The 18872-nt window shown below is 42.8% G+C and overlaps 1 protein-coding gene across 9 annotated transcripts in view; it reads right to left on the minus strand.

Annotated features, from left to right (window-relative positions):
• The window catches only part of LOC110529177 (ryanodine receptor 3), a 245343-nt gene that overhangs the window by 189759 nt on the left and 36712 nt on the right, over nucleotides 1–18872 (minus strand). For 6 of the 9 annotated variants that reach the window (XM_036984659.1, XM_036984658.1, XM_036984655.1 and 3 more), the window contains exons 3-7: nucleotides 18587–18691; nucleotides 16031–16051; nucleotides 2447–2521; nucleotides 1826–1904; nucleotides 739–851 (exon numbers count right to left, since the gene is read on the minus strand). In XM_036984659.1, coding sequence (XP_036840554.1) covers nucleotides 739–851; nucleotides 1826–1904; nucleotides 2447–2521; nucleotides 16031–16051; nucleotides 18587–18691 — 393 coding nt within the window. The remainder of the gene's footprint in view (nucleotides 1–738; nucleotides 852–1825; nucleotides 1905–2446; nucleotides 2522–16030; nucleotides 16052–18586; nucleotides 18692–18872) is intronic. The other 3 variants (XM_036984663.1, XM_036984662.1, XM_036984657.1) reach the window with 1 other exon arrangement.

Below are 18872 nucleotides of genomic sequence, written 5' to 3' on the forward strand. Positions count from 1 at the left end.
TCCCTCTCTCTCTCTCTCTCTTTCTCTCTCTCTCTCTCTCTCTCTCTCTCTCTCTCTCTCTCTCTCTCTCTCCGTCTCTCTCTCTCCCTCTCTCTCTCTCTCTCTCTCTCTCTCTCTCTCTCTCTCTCTCTCTCTCTCTCTCTTTCCTCTCCCTTCCTCTCTAAGAAAATGAATTAAGTTCGGAAGCATTATTCTGCACAGCACAGAGTCCATTATGTGTCAGCTCATCAGACAGATAATGATTTCCATAGTGATACTAAAAACAAGGATGGTTCTCTTGTAATTTCATTACAGATCTTCCTGAATTGCCACTTCAAGTACTCCCTGGGATTGCCTTGTCACTGTGGAGGTTGGGCTGGGCTGAGGAGGCCAGTATTTTTAAGACTAAAACAGTTTTAACAGGGCTATTTCAAGTGGAGGATGATGTGATGGGGATAACAGTGTTGTGTGATCCTAATCTGGTCCCAGATCTGTTTGGGTTGTCTTGTTATTCGTAACCTGGTCCCAGATCTGACAGGGTTGTCTTGTTATTCCTAACCTGGTCCCAGATCTGTTTGGGTTGTCTTGTTATTCCTAACCTGGTCCCAGATCTGTTTGGGTTGTCTTTCCCTTTCCAAGCCTCCTTGCCTGCTCTGGCAAGACAACCCAAACAGATCTGGGACCTGGCCAACAAGATTGAGATTAAGATTGATTGATTGATTGATTGTTTGGTTGATTGACTGACTAATTGGTACTCACCAGGTACCTCTCTGTGGACACGCTGACCAGGATTAGGTCGTCTCCGATACGGACCTTCTCTCCCTCTGACCTCTGCTTGGACGCAGGATGGATGGTCCACCAACATGCCTCACCTGGAGAGATAGAGGACAACAGGACTCGGATGAGACTGTCATAGTCTCTTGTGACAAACTGTTACCATAGTAACTGACCAGACTTTTAACATAGTATCTGACCAGACTGTTAACACAGTTACTGACCAGACTGTTACCATAGTAACTGGCGAGACTGTTACCATAGCAGCTGGCCAGACTGTTAACGCTTCAGATTTGGTTTCTTGTTCTGAGATTACAATAGAACTATGGTAATATACTGTAAATTAATCATAACTTCCTACACTGTACACGAGCTTACCAAAAACAGAAAGATACAGATCATACATCTGAAATTGACATAAATATGCAAATGTTTGACTGGCATGTCAATTTCTTGCATTTAATTTGTGGTCCATAGTCCAAGTACCAAAGCATGGATTTACACAAGCAGTGCAAGTTTATCATCATGATTGTTAATCAGTTTATCATGTGCTGTGTGATTGTTAATCAGTTTATTTTGAAGTCTTCAAATATCAAAGCAGTTTCAAAGCAGGGCAGTGGACAGCCTCAAGGCAGCCATTTTGCCTGGTGGTAACATCTTCAGGTTGATATAGTGCCTCTATTCTGGGGGCTACAACACATACACATAGCAAGGTCAGCTATTAATATGGAAGCCAGTCTGCATGTCTAGTATAGTCACAGTTAAAGTATCACATCCGGTGTGATAAATGGCTCTGCTTCATTTTGTAGTTCAAATCAATCAATCAATCAATCAAATGTATTTATAAAGCCCTTCTTACATCAGCCGATGTCACAAACCCAGCCTAAAACCCCAAACAGCAAGCAACGCAGATGTAGAAGCACGGTGGCTAGGGACAATTCCCTAAATGTCGCCTAGTTACCAGTACAAGGCATGGCTCCACAGCAGACATGATCTGCACCCTCTTCCTTACACCACTCTACCTCTAAATGTAGTGACAGGGAGCAAGGCTGTGTGCAATAGGAAGTGTTACCTATTGAATGTTCTTGTAATCCCACGTCAAACGACAGTTTGTCTGTCAACGATCTCGACGTCTTCAAGCAGGTCAGGTACTGTTGAGAAGCCACACAATATGAAATAGCAAGAAGATAGAAAAGATTTTAAAAAATATAAAACAATATATATATATATTTTTGTTTGTTTTGCGTTTACACATGTGGAATATACAGTTTAATGTACAGTTTAAAACTCAAGCCATCGGCACTGTTCTCTGTGTAGCGACTGCAGTATAATGTTTTAGGTAATGTAGTAACAGTAGCAGTGAGGGACTGGTGACCTTTTCATTCAACACGTAGGAGTGATATCCACTAGTAATACAGCTCTCGTACTGGGAAATCTTTCACAGATCTGGCTACCCACTCATCGGAGATACTTTGGCCATTTGAGCAACTGCAGTATAATGTTTGTGTGGGTGATACTAAGTGTGTCCCAAATGGGCACCACTATTCCCTATAAAGTACACTGCTTTTTTTAAAAATTGTATTATTTATCAGAGCCCTATGGGGTAGTGCAGCATAAAGGGGAAAAGGGTTCCATTTGGAACATAACCACTGTAGTTATGAGGGACAGGGTGGCAGATTTCCCCCATTCTCACCATTCCACTGAAGGAGTGACGTAGGAGGATGGCGTGACCATAGAGCAGGGTCCGGTGTCCACCCCCCTGGGCCGCCTAGGAAGGAGGAGAGGAGGAGAGGCAACATACACAGCAGGTTAGAGTCTGATGGCTGCATCTCAGTACGGTCATGTAGAATCCTCCCCTTGTCTCCTTTCCTTCATCTACACGGATCTGAGCAGACAGGAAAGCAAAATGGTCAAACTCTACAAGGAAGATTGAAATGGTGCTTTCGTCTGTCTAGTTGTTTCTAATCAGTAGAGATGAAGGAAAGAAAACAAGGGAAGGACATCACTTTAAAATATTGAGGATAGATAACGAACATCCTTGGCTAGTACCTCCAGGAACAAACAGACGGACAGACAGGAACAAAACGGAACCAAAAGGAACTCATCCCACCCAGGTCGTGCTGCATCACTACGTGTGTTAGACAGGTTCGGGTGACGAAAGAGAAACATTACAGTACCGCGGACAAGGAAATGTTGTGAACCCCGTAAGGGAAGATAGATTTAAAACAAATTACTCACCCTCCTTAACAACCTCTAGACGCATGAAGAAAAGAACAGGGTGACATAACATTAGCACACTTTAACCCAATAACCCACAAAACTGTCTACAGTGTTGCTATCTGTATTCCCTTTAAAGGAGTTACAGATCATTATTTGGATAAAGGAAGAAAACTAGATAAGATAGACATTGCTACACATTGGTGGTGGATAACATGAGTTCCCTCTAGACACACTCTACAAACGTGTTTATTTAGACAGTGAAGCTAAAACTTTTAATTTGGCTCTATATTCCAGCATGTTTTATATATATATATATATATATAAAACATTTTATACAAAATGCTGGAATATACAGCCAAATTAAAAGTTTATATATATATATATATATAATATAATATATAATATTGCATATATATTTATACAGTACAAAATGTCACCGTTTTGAAAATAAGGGCACTTCATGTTTCTAGTCCCCTCGTTAGAAGGTTGTAGTGTATTTTTTTTGGGGGGGGGGGTGGTCTGATATTTATGCCTCTGTAACTTACTTACTCAGGGTTATTCACGATTCATTCATGATAATCCATAATCATGGTCGCATCCACATTAATTTAGTAGTGTTTAGAAGCATATTATATTCTTATTTACAATAAAAGTGACTCCAAAATGACACAATACATTATTTACCATGAATTTCTATTGGGCACAAAATAACCTGAAACACAACCAAAACAAACAGCAAATGCATCCAACAAGTTTGTAGAGTCACACGCTTGATGTAGTCTCATATAGTCTCTGATGTAGTCTGTCTCAGCCTCCAGTATTTATGCTGCAGTAGATTATGTGTCGGGGGGCTAGGGTCAGTTTGTTATATCTGGAGTACTTCTCCTGTCCTATTCGGTGTCCTGTGTGAATTTAAGTGTGCTCTCTCTAATTCTTTCTTTCTTTCTCTCTTTCTTTCTTTCTCTCTCTCGGAGGACCTGAGCCCTAGGACCATGACTACCTGACATGATGACTTCTTGCTGTCCCCAGTCCACCTGGACGTGCTGCTGCTCCAGTTTCAACTGTTCTGCCTTATTATTATTGGACCATGCTGGTCATTTATGAACATTTGAACATCTTGGCCATGTTCTGTTATAATCTCCACCCGGCACAGCCAGAAGAGGACTGGCCACCCCACATAGCCTGGTTCCTCTCTAGGTTTCTTTCCTAGGTTTTGGCCTTTCTAGGGAGTTTTTCCTAGCCACCCTGCTTCTACACCTGCATTGCTTGCTGTTTGGGGTTTTAGGCTGGGTTTCTGTACAGCACTTTGAGATATCAGCTGATGTACGAAGGGCTATATAAATACATTTGATTTGATGTAGTCATTGCGTGCAAATACAAAACTTTTGACTAAATTGACTAAACACTCTATAGTTGAATTTGCCTAAATACTTTTGACAATTTCAAATGGGGGCACTAGATACAGAACGTGCTTTCATTAGTTAATGTTGAAATAGATACTGCATGTATGCATATACCCTCAAATAACAAGTGACATTATGTACTGTCGCCTCAAATAAATAGTTTTATATCAAATTCTAAATGCAGTATAGAGACAAACTAAAAGTTTTAGCTTCACTGCCCAAATACACACGTAGGGGAGTGTAAGAAATATATAGATCCAGTCAACAACCAGTCTACAGAATATACACTACGGTCTACAGTCTATACACCACAGTCTACAGAATATACACTACGGTCTACAGAATATACACTACAGTCTACAGAATATACACTACAGTCTACAGAATATACACTACAGTCTATACACTACAGTCTACAGTATATACACTACAGTCTACAGAATATACACTACAGTCTACAGAATATACACTTCAGTCTACAGTATATACACTACAGTCTACAGTCTATACACTACAGTCTACAGAATATACACTACAGTCTATACACTACAGTCTACAGAATATACACTACGGTCTACAGTCTATACACTACAGTCTACAGAATATACACTACAGTCTACAGAATATACACTACAGTCTACAGTCTATACACTACAGTCTATACACTACAGTCTACAGAATATACACTACAGTCTACAGTCTATACACTACAGTTTATACACTACAGTCTACAGAATATACACTACAGTCTACATTATATACACTACAGTCTACTGTATACACTACAGTCTACAGTCTATACACTACAGTCTACAGAACATACACTACAGTCTATAGTATACACTACAGTCTATACACTACAGTCTACAGAATATACACTACAGTCTACAGTCTATACACTACAGTTTATACACTACAGTCTACAGAATATACACTACAGTCTACATTATATACACTACAGTCTACTGTATACACTACAGTCTACAGTCTATACACTACAGTCTACAGAACATACACTACAGTCTATAGTATACACTACAGTCTACAGTCTATACACTACAGTCTACAGAACATACACTACAGTCTACAGTCTATACACTACAGTCTAAAGTCTATACACTACAGTCTACAGTCTATCCACTACAGTCTACAGTCTATACACTACAGTCTAAAGTCTATACACTACAGTCTACAGTCTATACACTACAGTCTAAAGTCTATACACTACAGTCTACATTATATACACTACAGTCTACATTATATACACTACAGTCTAAAGTCTATACACTACAGTCTACAGTATATACACTACAGTCTACAGAATATACACTACAGTCTACATTATATACACTACAGTCTACAGTATATACACTACAGTCTACATTATATACACTACAGTCTATAGAATATACACTACAGTCTACATTATATACACTACAGTCTACAGAATATACACTACAGTCTACATTATATACACTACAGTCTACATTATATACACTACAGTCTACATTATATACACTACAGTCTAAAGTCTATACACTACAGTCTACAGTATATACACTACAGTCTACAGAATATACACTACAGTCTACATTATATACACTACAGTCCACAGAATATACACTACAGTCTACAGTCTATACACTACAGTCCACAGAATATACACTACAGTCTACAGTCTATACACCAGTCTATAGAATATACACTACAGTCTACATTATATACTCTACTGTCTACAGTCTATACACTACAGTCTACAGTATATACACTACAGTCTATACACTACAGTCTACATTATATACACTACTGTCTACAGTCTATACACTACAGTCTACAGACGATACACTACAGTCTACAGTATATACACTACAGTCTACAGTATATACACTACAGTCTACATTATATACACTACTGTCTACAGAATATCAATGGGGCTGTAGCGGAACAGGTTGAGAGCTTCGAATTCCTTGGTGTCGACATCACCAACAAACTAACATGGTCCAAACACACTAAGACAGTTGTGAAGAGGGCACGACAAAACCTATTCCCCCTCAGGAGACTGAAAAGATTTGGCATGGGTCCTCAGATCCTCAAAAGGTTCTACAGCTGCAACATCGAGAGCATCCTGGTTGCATCACTGCCTGGTATGGCATCTGCTCGGCCTTCGACCGCAAGTACATAACTATAACTATAACTAGTACATAAGTACATACGGCCAAGTACATAACTGGGGACAAGCTCCCTGCCATCCAGAACCTCTATATCCGGCGGTCTCAGAGGAAGACCATAAAAACTATCAAAGACTCCAGCCACCCTAGGCATAGATTGTTCTCTCTGCTACCGCACAGCAAGTGGTACCGGAGTGCCAAGTCTAGGTCCAAAAGGCTTCTAAACAGCTTCTTCCCCCCAAGCCGTAAGACTCCTGAACATCTAATTAAAGGGCTACTCAGACCCCCTTTACACTGCTGCTACTCTCTGTTATTATCTATGCATAGTTACTTTAACTAAACCTACATGTACATATTACCTCAATTACCTCGACTACCCGGTGCCCCCGCATTTTGACTCTGTACCGGTACCCCCTGTATTTAGCCTCCACATTGACTCTGTACCGGTACACCCTGTATTTAGCCTCCACATTGACTCTGTACCGGTACACCCTGTATTTAGCCTCCACATTGACTCTGTACCGGTACACCCTGTATATAGTCTCCACATTGACTCTGTACCGGTATCCCCTGTATATGGTCTCCACATTGACTCTGTACTGGTACCCTCTGTATATAGACTCCACATTGACTCTGTACCGGTACCCCCTGTATATAGCCTCCACATTGACTCTGTACCGGTACCTCCTGTATATAGCCTCCACATTGACTCTGTACCGGTACCCCCTGTATATAGCCTCCACATTGACTCTGTACCGGTACCCCCTGTATATAGCCTCCACATTGACTCTGTACCGGTACCCCCTGTATATAGCCTCCACATTGACTCTGTACCGGTACCCCCTGTATATAGCCTCCACATTGACTCTGTACCGGTACCCCCTGTATATAGACTCCACATTGACTCTGTACCGGTACCCCCTGTATATAGCCTCCACATTGACTCTGTACCGGTACCCCCTGTATATAGCCTCCACATTGACTCTGTACCAGTACCCCCTGTATATAGCCTCCACATTGACTCTGTACCGGTACCCCCTGTATATAGCCTCCACATTGACTCTGTACCAGTACCCCCTGTATATAGCCTCCACATTGACTCTGTACCAGTACCCCCTGTATATAGCCTCCACATTGACTCTGTACCGGTACCCCCTGTATATAGCCTCCACATTGACTCTGTACCGGTACCCCCTGTATATAGCCTCCACATTGACTCTGTACCGGTACCCCCTGTATATAGCCTCCACATTGACTCTGTACTGGTACCCCCTGTATATAGCCTCCACATTGACTCTGTACCGGTACCCCCTGTATATAGACTCCACATTGACTCTGTACCAGTACCCCCTGTATATAGCCTCCACATTGACTCTGTACCGGTACCCCTTGTATATAGCCTCCACATTGACTCTGTACCGGTACCCCCTGTATATAGCCTCCACATTGACTCTGTACCAGTACCCCCTGTATATAACCTCCACATTGACTCTGTACCGGTACCCCCTGTATATAGCCTCCACATTGACTCTGTACCGGTACCCCCTGTATATAACCTCCACATTGACTCTGTACCGGTACCCCCTGTATATAGACTCCACATTGACTCTGTACCGGTACCCCCTGTATATAGCCTCCACATTGACTCTGTACTGGTACCCCCTGTATATAGCCTCCACATTGACTCTGTACCGGTACCCCCTGTATATAGCCTCCACATTGACTCTGTACCGGTACCCCCTGTATATAGCCTCCACATTGACTCTGTACTGGTACCCCCTGTATATAGCCTCCACATTGACTCTGTACCGGTACCCCCTGTATATAGCCTCCACATTGACTCTGTACCGGTACCCCCTGTATATAGCCTCCACATTGACTCTGTACCGGTACCCCCTGTATATAGCCTCCACATTGACTCTGTACTGGTACCCCCTGTATATAGCCTCCACATTGACTCTGTACTGGTACCCCCTGTATATAGCCTCCACATTGACTCTGTACCGGTACCCCCTGTATATAGCCTCCACATTGACTCTGTACCGGTACCCCCTGTATATAGCCTCCACATTGACTCTGTACCGGTACCCCCTGTATATAGCCTCCACATTGACTCTGTACTGGTACCCCCTGTATATAGCCTCCACATTGACTCTGTACCGGTACCCCCTGTATATAGCCTCCACATTGACTCTGTACCGGTACCCCCTGTATATAGCCTCCACATTGACTCTGTACCGGTACCCCCTGTATATAGTCTCCACATTGACTCTGTACCGGTACCCCCTGTATATAGCCTCCACATTGACTCTGTACCGGTACCCCCTGTATATAGCCTCCACATTGACTCTGTACCGGTACCCCCTGTATATAGCCTCCACATTGACTCTGTACTGGTACCCCCTGTATATAGCCTCCACATTGACTCTGTACTGGTACCCCCTGTATATAGCCTCCACATTGACTCTGTACCGGTACCCCCTGTATATAGTCTCCACATTGACTCTGTACCGGTACCCCCTGTATATAGTCTCCACATTGACTCTGTACCGGTACCCCCTGTATATAGCCTCACTATTGTTATTTTACTGCTGCTCTTTAATTATTTGTTACTTTTATTTTCTATTTTCTACTTATCTATTTTTTAATTAACACTTCAGTAAAAACAATTTCTTAACTTCTTAAAGCGTTGTTGGTTAAGGGTTTGTAAGTAAGCATTTCACTGTACAGTGTACAGCTGTTGTATTCAGCGCATGTGACAAATTAAATTACATTTGTCACATGCGCTGAATACAGTGAAATATATATACTACAGTCTACAGGAACCATTTGTGCTTGGGTGTCTACAGTCTACAGTTCGTCTGGTAGGGAAGAGAATTCCAAGGTCGATCCATGAAAACCCCTCAATGAGAAGAGAGGAGGGAGGGAAACAACACCGGAGTTTAGAGACTGACGACTACATCTCAGTAGTCTAAAGTAGCTTCCTCTCCTCATCTCCTTTCGTTTATCTACACTGATCTGCCCTGAATGGAGAGGGGAAAGCAACACTACGAGAAGGTTTGATTATTCGACCCTCAGTGCCTCAGATTCCAAACCCCAAGTCTTCTCCACCCCTCAGCTCCAGAGACTCCAACCTCCCAGCCCTCCAGAGGTTTCCCCCCTCAGCCTCCCAGACTCCAAACCCCCAATCCTACAGTCCTATCTACCTCTCAGTCCCCCAGACTCCAAATCCCCAGTCCTCCAGTCCCCTTAGTCTCTCAGTCCCCCAGACTCCAAACCCCGTCCTACAGACCCCCAATCCTACAGTCCTATCTACCTCTCAGTCCCCCAGACTCCAAACCCCCCAGTCCCCCAGTCCCCTCAGCCTCTCAGCCCCCCAGACTCCAAATCCCCAGTCCTCCAGTCCCCTCAGTCTCTCAGTCCCCCAGACTCCAAACCCCCAGTCCTACAGACCCCCAGTCCTCTCCACCTCTTAGCCCCCCAGACTCCAAATCCCCAGTCCTCCAGCCCCCCAGAGAAAGAGAGAGACAGAGATAGAAAGAGAGAGAGGGGAAGGGGGGGCTGTATTTCAGGCCTCCTGCCATGCTGACACATCATCACTGTGAACTGTGACCTTTGGCTGTGCGGCACAGCAACTGGCAACGCCCCTCCCACTCTAATATCATTCTGTCTGAGCTTCTGCAGGGAGTATGACGGTGGTGTGTGTGGGAGGGGGATTGTGTGTGTATAAGAGAGCGTGAGAGATTGTGTGTGAGCATGTCCATGTGTGTGTGTGTGTGTGAGTGTGTGTGTGTGTGTGTGTGTGTGCGTGCGTGCGTGCGTGAAGGGAGGGGGGTCTCTCTTCTCTCACTGAGCTTTCTCCTGCCAGCTTGGTTTTTACAAGAATGAAGTGCTGGCTGCTTGCCAAGCTTCTCACAGGCTGCCAGCGTTGCACAACAATGGCTGGTCTGTGATTACTGTAAGTAATTCACTTTTAATGTTCACTTCATATCTGGTTCTAATCTAATCATCTCATAGAAAATGACCAGTCAGACCACAGGAAGTTGGTCTGGTAATGACTTTTCAAGGAGAAGAGAAGAGAGGGAGGTTCAAGCCAGATTAATTTGCTACTGGCTGAAATATGGTTGCCAGCGTCCATATACAGTGCCTTATTCATACCCCTTGGCTTTCTTCACATTTTTATTGTGTTACAAAGTGGAATTAAAATGGATTTATTTGTCATTTTTGTTAACAATCAACACAAAATACTCTGTAACATCAAAGTGGACGAAACATTTTTTTTACATTTTTAAGATAAATAAAAAATTCAGAACTAAAATATAGTCATTGCATAAGTGTTCAGACCATTTGTTTAGGCAAGCCTAAATTAGCCTAAATTAGCCTAAATTAGCCTAAATTAGCCTAAATTAGTTCAGGAATTAATAGGAGTTGACATGATTCTTGAATGACTACCTGAGTGAAGTACTGCATTTAAAGCACAGATTAAACTACAAAGACCAGGGAGCTTTTCGAAAGCCTCACAATGAAGGGCAGTGATTGGTAGATGTGTAACAACATATCAGACATTGAATATACCTTTAAGCATGGTCAAGTTAATAACGATGCTGTGGGTGATGTATTAAACCCCCCCCAGACACAACAAAGATACAGTCGTCCTTCTGAAATGAACTGCGGGACTGGAAGGAAACTGTTCAGGGAGTTCACCATGAGGTCATTGGTGATATTAAATAAGCTACAGAGTTTAATGGCTGCGATGGAAGGAAACTGTTCAGGGAGTTCACCATGAGGTCATTGGTGATTTTAAATAAGCTACAAAGTTTAATGGCTGCGATGGGAGAAAACTGAGGCTGGATCAACAACATTGTAGCTACTCCACAATAACGACCTAAATGACAGAGAATAATACAAATGTTCCTAAAACATGCATCTTATATGCAACAAGGCATTAAAGTAATACTGCAAAAGAACACAGCAAATAAATACACTTTTTGGCCTGAATGCAAAGCCTTATGTTCGGGGCAAATCGAACACATCACTGAGTAACTACCTCCTTATATTTAAGCATGGTAAATCACTGCGTCACGATATGGGTGGTTATGCTCGACATCAGCAAAAGACTGGGGATTGTCAGGATAAAAAGAAATGGGACAGAACGAAGCACAGGCTAGTCAGTCTGGTCAGTCTGCTTTCCACCAGACACTGGGAGAGGAATTCCCCTTTCAGCAGGACAATAACCTACAACACAAGACCAAATCTTTATTTATTTTGTATTTATTTATTTAACTAGGCAAGACAGTTAATTCTTATTTACAATGACAGCCTAGGAACAGTGGGTTAACTGCCTTGTTCAGGAGCAGAACAACAGATTTTAACTTGTCAGCTCGGGGATCCGACCTTGCAACCTTTCGGTTACTAGTCCAACGCTTTAACCACTAGGCTACCTGCCGCCCAAATCTACACTGGATTTACTTAATCACTCTTAGAGTCTTACCCAGAAAGACTCACAGCTGTAATCACTCTTAGAGACTTACCCAGAAGTCTCAGCTGTAATCACTCTTAGAGACTTACCCAGAAAGACTCACAGCTGTAATCACTCTTAGAGACTTAGCCATGAAGACTCACAGCTGTAATCACTCTTAGAGACTTAGCCAGAAAGACTCACAGCTGTAATCACTCTTAGAGACTTGCCCAGAAAGACTCACAGCTGTAATCACTCTTAGAGACTTACCCAGAAAGACTCACAGCTGTAATCACTCTTAGAGACTTACCCAGAAAGACTCACAGCTGTAATCACTCTTAGAGACTTACCCAGAAAGACTCACAGCTGTAATCACTCTTAGAGACTTACCCAGAAAGACTCACAGCTGTAATCACTCTTAGAGACTTACGCAGAAAGACTCACAGCTGTAATCACTCTTAGAGACTTACCCAGAAAGACTCACAGCTGTAATCACTCTTAGAGACTTACCCAGAAAGACTCACAGCTGTAATCACTCTTAGAGACTTACCCAGAAAGACTCACAGCTGTAATCACTCTTAGAGACTTACCCAGAAAGACTCACAGCTGTAATCACTCTTAGAGACTTACCCAGAAAGACTCACAGCTGTAATCACTCTTAGAGACTTACCCAGAAAGACTCACAGCTGTAATCACTCTTAGAGACTTACCCAGAAAGACTCACAGCTGTAATCACTCTTAGAGACTTACCCAGAAAGACTCCCAGCTGTAATCACTCTTAGAGACTTACCCAGAAAGACTCACAGCTGTAATCACTCTTAGAGACTTACCCAGAAAGACTCACAGCTGTAATCACTCTTAGAGACTTACCCAGAAAGACTCCCAGCTGTAATCACTCTTAGAGACTTACCCAGAAAGACTCACAGCTGTAATCACTCTTAGAGACTTACCCAGAAAGACTCTCAGCTGTAATCACTCTTAGAGACTTACCCAGAAAGACTCACAGCTGTAATCACTCTTAGAGACTTACCCAGAAAGACTCACAGCTGTAATCACTCTTAGAGACTTACCCAGAAAGACTCTCAGCTGTAATCACTCTTAGAGACTTACCCAGAAAGACTCACAGCTGTAATCACTCTTAGAGACTTACCCATAAAGACTCACGGCTGTAATCACTCTTAGAGACTTACCCAGAAAGACTCACAGCTGTAATCACTCTTAGAGACTTACCCAGAAAGACTCACAGCTGTAATCACTCTTAGAGACTTACCCAGAAAGACTCACAGCTGTAATCGATGCCGAAGGTGTTTCTAACATGTATTGACTCACAGCTGTAATCGATGCCGAAGGTGTTTCTAACATGTATTGACTCAGAGCTGTAATCGATGCCGAAGGTGTTTCTAACATGTATTGACTCACAGCTGTAATCGATGCCGAAGGTGTTTCTAACATGTATTGACTCAGAGCTGTAATCGATGCCGAAGGTGTTTCTAACATGTATTGACTCACAGCTGTAATCGATGCCGAAGGTGTTTCTAACATGTATTGACTCACAGCTGTAATCAATGCCGAAGGTGTTTCTAACATGTATTGACTCAGAGCTGTAATCGATGCCGAAGGTGTTTCTAACATGTATTGACTCACAGCTGTAATCGATGCCGAAGGTGTTTCTAACATGTATTGACTCAGAGCTGTAATCGATGCCGAAGGTGTTTCTAACATGTATTGACTCACAGCTGTAATCGATGCCGAAGGTGTTTCTAACATGTATTGACTCAGAGCTGTAATCGATGCCGAAGGTGTTTCTAACATGTATTGACTCACAGCTGTAATCGATGCCGAAGGTGTTTCTAACATGTATTGACTCACAGCTGTAATCGATGCCGAAGGTGTTTCTAACATGTATTGACTCACAGCTGTAATCGATGCCGAAGGTGTTTCTAACATGTATTGACTCAGAGCTGTAATCGATGCCGAAGGTGTTTCTAACATGTATTGACTCACAGCTGTAATCGATGCCGAAGGTGTTTCTAACATGTATTGACTCACAGCTGTAATCGATGCCGAAGGTGTTTCTAACATGTATTGACTCACAGCTGTAATCGATGCCGAAGGTGTTTCTAACATGTATTGACTCACAGCTGTAATCGATGCCGAAGGTGTTTCTAACATGTATTGACTCAGAGCTGAATACTTATGCAACGACTATATTTTAGATATAAACTTTGACATTACAGAGTATTTTGTGTAGATTATTGACAACAAAATTACAATTCAATCCATTTAAAAAATGTGAAGATATCCAAGAGGTCTGAATACTTTTGCAGGGCACTGTTTATTGCCAAACATTACTGTTCAAATTATCACAGTAATGAATGGGGAGATTGTATTCCATTGTTTGGAATACACTTCAATGAACATAGTTTATGTTGGTGTCGTTTATATCAATGTATCCAGTATTCTACTAAGAGCAATATGAAGATTTACACTGTAGAATAGATGGATAATCCCTGTGTTGGTTCACAAATTCCTAAACTATTCCAGCTTGGTTCTACAGCATTGTGTGAAGCTTCCGGAATCATTGTGTGAAGCTTCCAGAATCATTGTGTGAAGCTTCCGGAATCATTGTGTGAAGCTTCCGGAATCATTGTGTGAAGCTTCCAGAATCATTGTGTGAAGAAGCTTCTGGAATCATTGTGTGGTGAAGCTTCTGGAATCATTGTGTGAAGAAGCTTCTGGAATCATTGTGTGAAGAAGCTTCTGGAATCATTGTGTGAAGAAGCTTCTGGAATCATTGTGTGAAGAAGCTTCTGGAATCAAAGCCAATTCCAGAACATTTCCTCTTTTATTTCTGTTAGTCTTGAAATGAGACTGTTAGCTACAAAACAGAGGAAGGAAAACCACAAACTCAAAAAAACACTAGATCCACAGTAGGTGAGCAGTGTCCCACCAACTAGGTTTCTTGTTGATTATCTAAAGTCTTGATAGTACGGCTAAAGAAACATTCTTTTTTTCTGAAAGTAAAGGATTAACACAAAGTTTGTATTTTCCATAACACATCATTTCAGAAACCCAGAAGTAAAATCTTATATAACTGCGTCAGCTATACAGTTATGTTACGTACGTCTGTCCATGACAGCTTACATAAAAACATACAACTCTGTCTAGTTTTTTTTTTTTAAAGGTGTAGATTTTTATTGAAGGGGATTTTTCCCTATCACTAAGCAGTAAGTGGGTTAGCTAAAATACTGGCTGAAGCAGATTAGAAAACTAGTTAGCACTTTCACTTGAACATGTTTACACACATGCACAAAGTGTGGTCTTGGGGGCACAAGGTGAAGGTAGGAACCAATGGGATGTCTATTTCAAGATTGCCATACATCGGTGATGTCACAGGGGATAGTTTAAAGTCTGTGTCAGTGACGAGTTCCTTAAGGTCATTAAGGCGTTAAGGCAAATCTACGCATCAAAAGCTGAATGGAATAAAATGATCAGAATCTAAAATATGAGAAATAAAAATGTATTTCCTAAATGTCAGTGTGACTTTCTGGTAAGTACATATTTAAAGAGGGTAAGAATGTCTGATAATTTATGCTAATACCAGGATTCACTCAATTTCTATCACCGATAATTAGATATAAATATCTAATAAATATGTATAAATAAATATACATATATATAAAAACATAAAATATTTTTATATATATGAATATAAACAAATATAAATAAATAAATATATATACACATATAAATAAATATATATATATATATATAAATCTTTCACAAGATATTTACACACATCTAGCCTTCCAAATATGTGCATTTATGTTTGATTTATCAACCAACCTATTGAAGGGAGGGGTATAATCTATTGTGAATGACTATAGTGACTATGCACAATAACAATCTCAAAATAGGCAACACTTTGAAGTGAAAGTGGCGAAAGTGAGATCATTCTTTCGCTAATAGTTAGGGGTCAGTAGAGGTGAGCCTTCATGCCAACTAAAGAAAGTAACAAACGAACATACCCACTGTTCATGGTCCGCTTTCTAGCACAGCGTTCAACAAAGATACAGATGAAGAGAACAATATTACATGGAGTTATGGCAGTCAATAATGTCAAAAAGAAATCTAAAGACTAAGAATGAGTCTCCATTTCATTTTCATATGGGGTGAATTAACAACAATATAAAAACAAAAAATGTTGTGTGTGAACGTTAAGGGCCCGTTTCCCGGACCCGGATTAAAGCCTTGATCTCCATAGCAACTGCTTTTTTAGTCCAGGGCCAGGCTGACGTTCTCATCTCTGATCCTGAGTTGCCAAGCGATCGATCAGCTGGTTCTCATCTTATCGCCTCAATTGAAACAGTTACTTCATCGCAGTAAAATGGATACAAACTTGACACTGATCTGATCGTCTGGCACCCCAGAAACAGTGAGGAGAGCTAAGCTAAATAAAACTAGCTAAGCTAACTAAAAGCAATTCAATTCTAATGTGTTCAATTATCAACTCAATATCTCTCAACACACTAGCCTAATCAATCAAATGAAACCTGAATCTGTTCTGTTGGAGAGAATGTGTTTGATAAAAGAACATAACTTGGAATACCTTCAAAAAGTTGCAGCTAATGAAGTGTTTCATTGCAGTGGGGGACACACTGGGGCACTCATAAGTATCTAAGTGTCCATCTCCTTATTTATGATTACACACACCAACTAAGAAATAAGCATGCCAGTGGCATGTAGCTGAGCTGAGCTGAGCTGAGCTGAGCTGAGCTGAGCGAGAGAGAGAGAGAGCGAGAGTGAGAGAGAGCGCGAGAGAGAGAGCAAGAGAGAGAGAGAGAGGGAAAGAGGGATGGAGAGTTGGATAGAGGGAGGGTTGGATAGAGGCAGGGATGGTTGGATAGAGGGAGGGAGGGAGGGATCGAGGGAGGGAGATTTGGATAGAGGGAGGGATGGATAGAGGGAGGGGAGATAAAGGGAGGGAGGGAGGGATAGAGGGAGGGTTGGATAGAGGGAGGGTTGGATAGAGGGAGGGAGGGAGGGATCGAGGGAGGGAGATTTGGATAGAAGGAGGGATGGATAGAGGGAGGGTTGGATAGAGGGAGGGGAGATAAAGGGAGGGAGGGAGGGATAGAGGGAGAGTTGGATAGAGGGAGGGTTGGATAGAGGGAGGGAGGGAGGGAGGGATAGAGGGAGGGTTGGATAGAGGGAGGGGAGATAAAGGGAGGGAGGGAGGGATAGAGGGAGGGTTGGATAGAGGGAGGGTTGGATAGAGGGAGGGGAGATAAAGGGAGGGAGGGAGGGATAGAGGGAGGGTTGGATAGAGGGAGGGTTGGATAGAGGGAGGGAGGGATAGAGGGATAGAGGGAGGGTTGGATAGAGGGAGGGGAGATAAAGGGAGGGAGGGTTGGATAGAGGGAGGGTTGGATAGAGGGAGGGTTGGATAGAGGGAGGGTTGGATAGAGGGAGGGTTGGATAGAGGGAGGGTTGGATAGAGGGAGGGTTGGATAGAGGGAGGGTTGGATAGAGGGAGGGAGGGATAGAGGGAGGGTTAGATAGAGGGAGGGAGGGATAGAGGGAGGGTTGGATAGAGGGAGGGTTGGATAGAGGGAGGGATGGATAGAGGGAGGGTTGGATATAGGGAGGGTTGGATAGAGGGAGGGTTGGATAGAGGGAGGGTTGGATAGAGGGAGGGTTGGATAGAGGGAGGGTTGGATAGAGGGAGGGTTGGATAGAGGGAGGGTTGGATAGAGGGAGGGATGGATAGAGGGAGGGTTGGATAGAGGGAGGGTTGGATAGAGGGAGGGAGGGTTAGATAGAGGGAGGGTTAGATAGAGGGAGGGTTGGATAGAGGGAGGGTTGGATAGAGGGAGGGAGGGAAGGATAGAGGGAGGGTTGGATAGAGGGAGGGTTGGATAGAGGGAGGGTTGGATAGAGGGAGGGTTGGATAGAGGGAGGGTACCATTCCCTTTGATCGGGGCATTGTAAATCAAGTAGGCAGAGCAGAGAAGAGGGGAGAAAACTCTTTCTGGATGCACTTAAAGCAAGGCAATCAGGCTATTTCTCTGTGTATCTGGGACTAACACGGAGTGGGCACTTGGCCTTCATTATGACACGGTGTCTAGGGGGAGAGAACGGTTATGTAGAATCACCCAGCTAGAGAGGACACTGCCGTAGAAGATGTATCTTCACGTCTTATCTTGAAGTCAAACAAGGAGAAAACAGACGTGTGATGATCGTCCTCTGTTCTTGATCTCTTATTAAATACATTTCTTCAACAGTGAATCTCCTTGGCGTACCGTCTTTAACCAGAATCCATGAGTCAGCAACAGGATTTGTTTGTTTTTCTATCATTTCCTTTGTATTGAAACCATTTACACTGTATTGTGAAATGACATGTTTATAAAGACCACTGTGTCATATATTTTCAAATACTTTACAAATCCTAAACGTAGTTCACTTATTTCTTCGACCAAGGTCTGATGTGTACTGATTATACAGGGATAATGAGTACAGGTAATGTAAATATAATGGGTAGGCTATACAGTGATTATGTACACAGGTAATGCAGCAATACTCACCCCTTCGTTGTTAGGCACCGTGTGAGCCAACATCTCCTGCAGGGCCCGGACAGACAGGGACTGCTCCAGGATGAAACAGCAGATACACAGGTCAGGAGGAACATACTGCAGTAAGGACAGAGGGAGGGAGGAGGGAGATGAGAAGGAGGGAGGGAGGTGGGAGGGTGGGAGGGAGGGAGGGAGATGGGAGGGAGATGGGAGGGAGGGAGACGGGAGATGGGGGGAGATGAGAAGGAGGGAGGGAAGAAGGGAGATGGGAGGGAGATGAGAAGGAGGGAGGGAGATG

The sequence above is a fragment of the Oncorhynchus mykiss genome, chromosome 8 (assembly GCF_013265735.2).
Source record: "Oncorhynchus mykiss isolate Arlee chromosome 8, USDA_OmykA_1.1, whole genome shotgun sequence".
Lineage (NCBI taxonomy): Eukaryota > Metazoa > Chordata > Actinopteri > Salmoniformes > Salmonidae > Oncorhynchus > Oncorhynchus mykiss.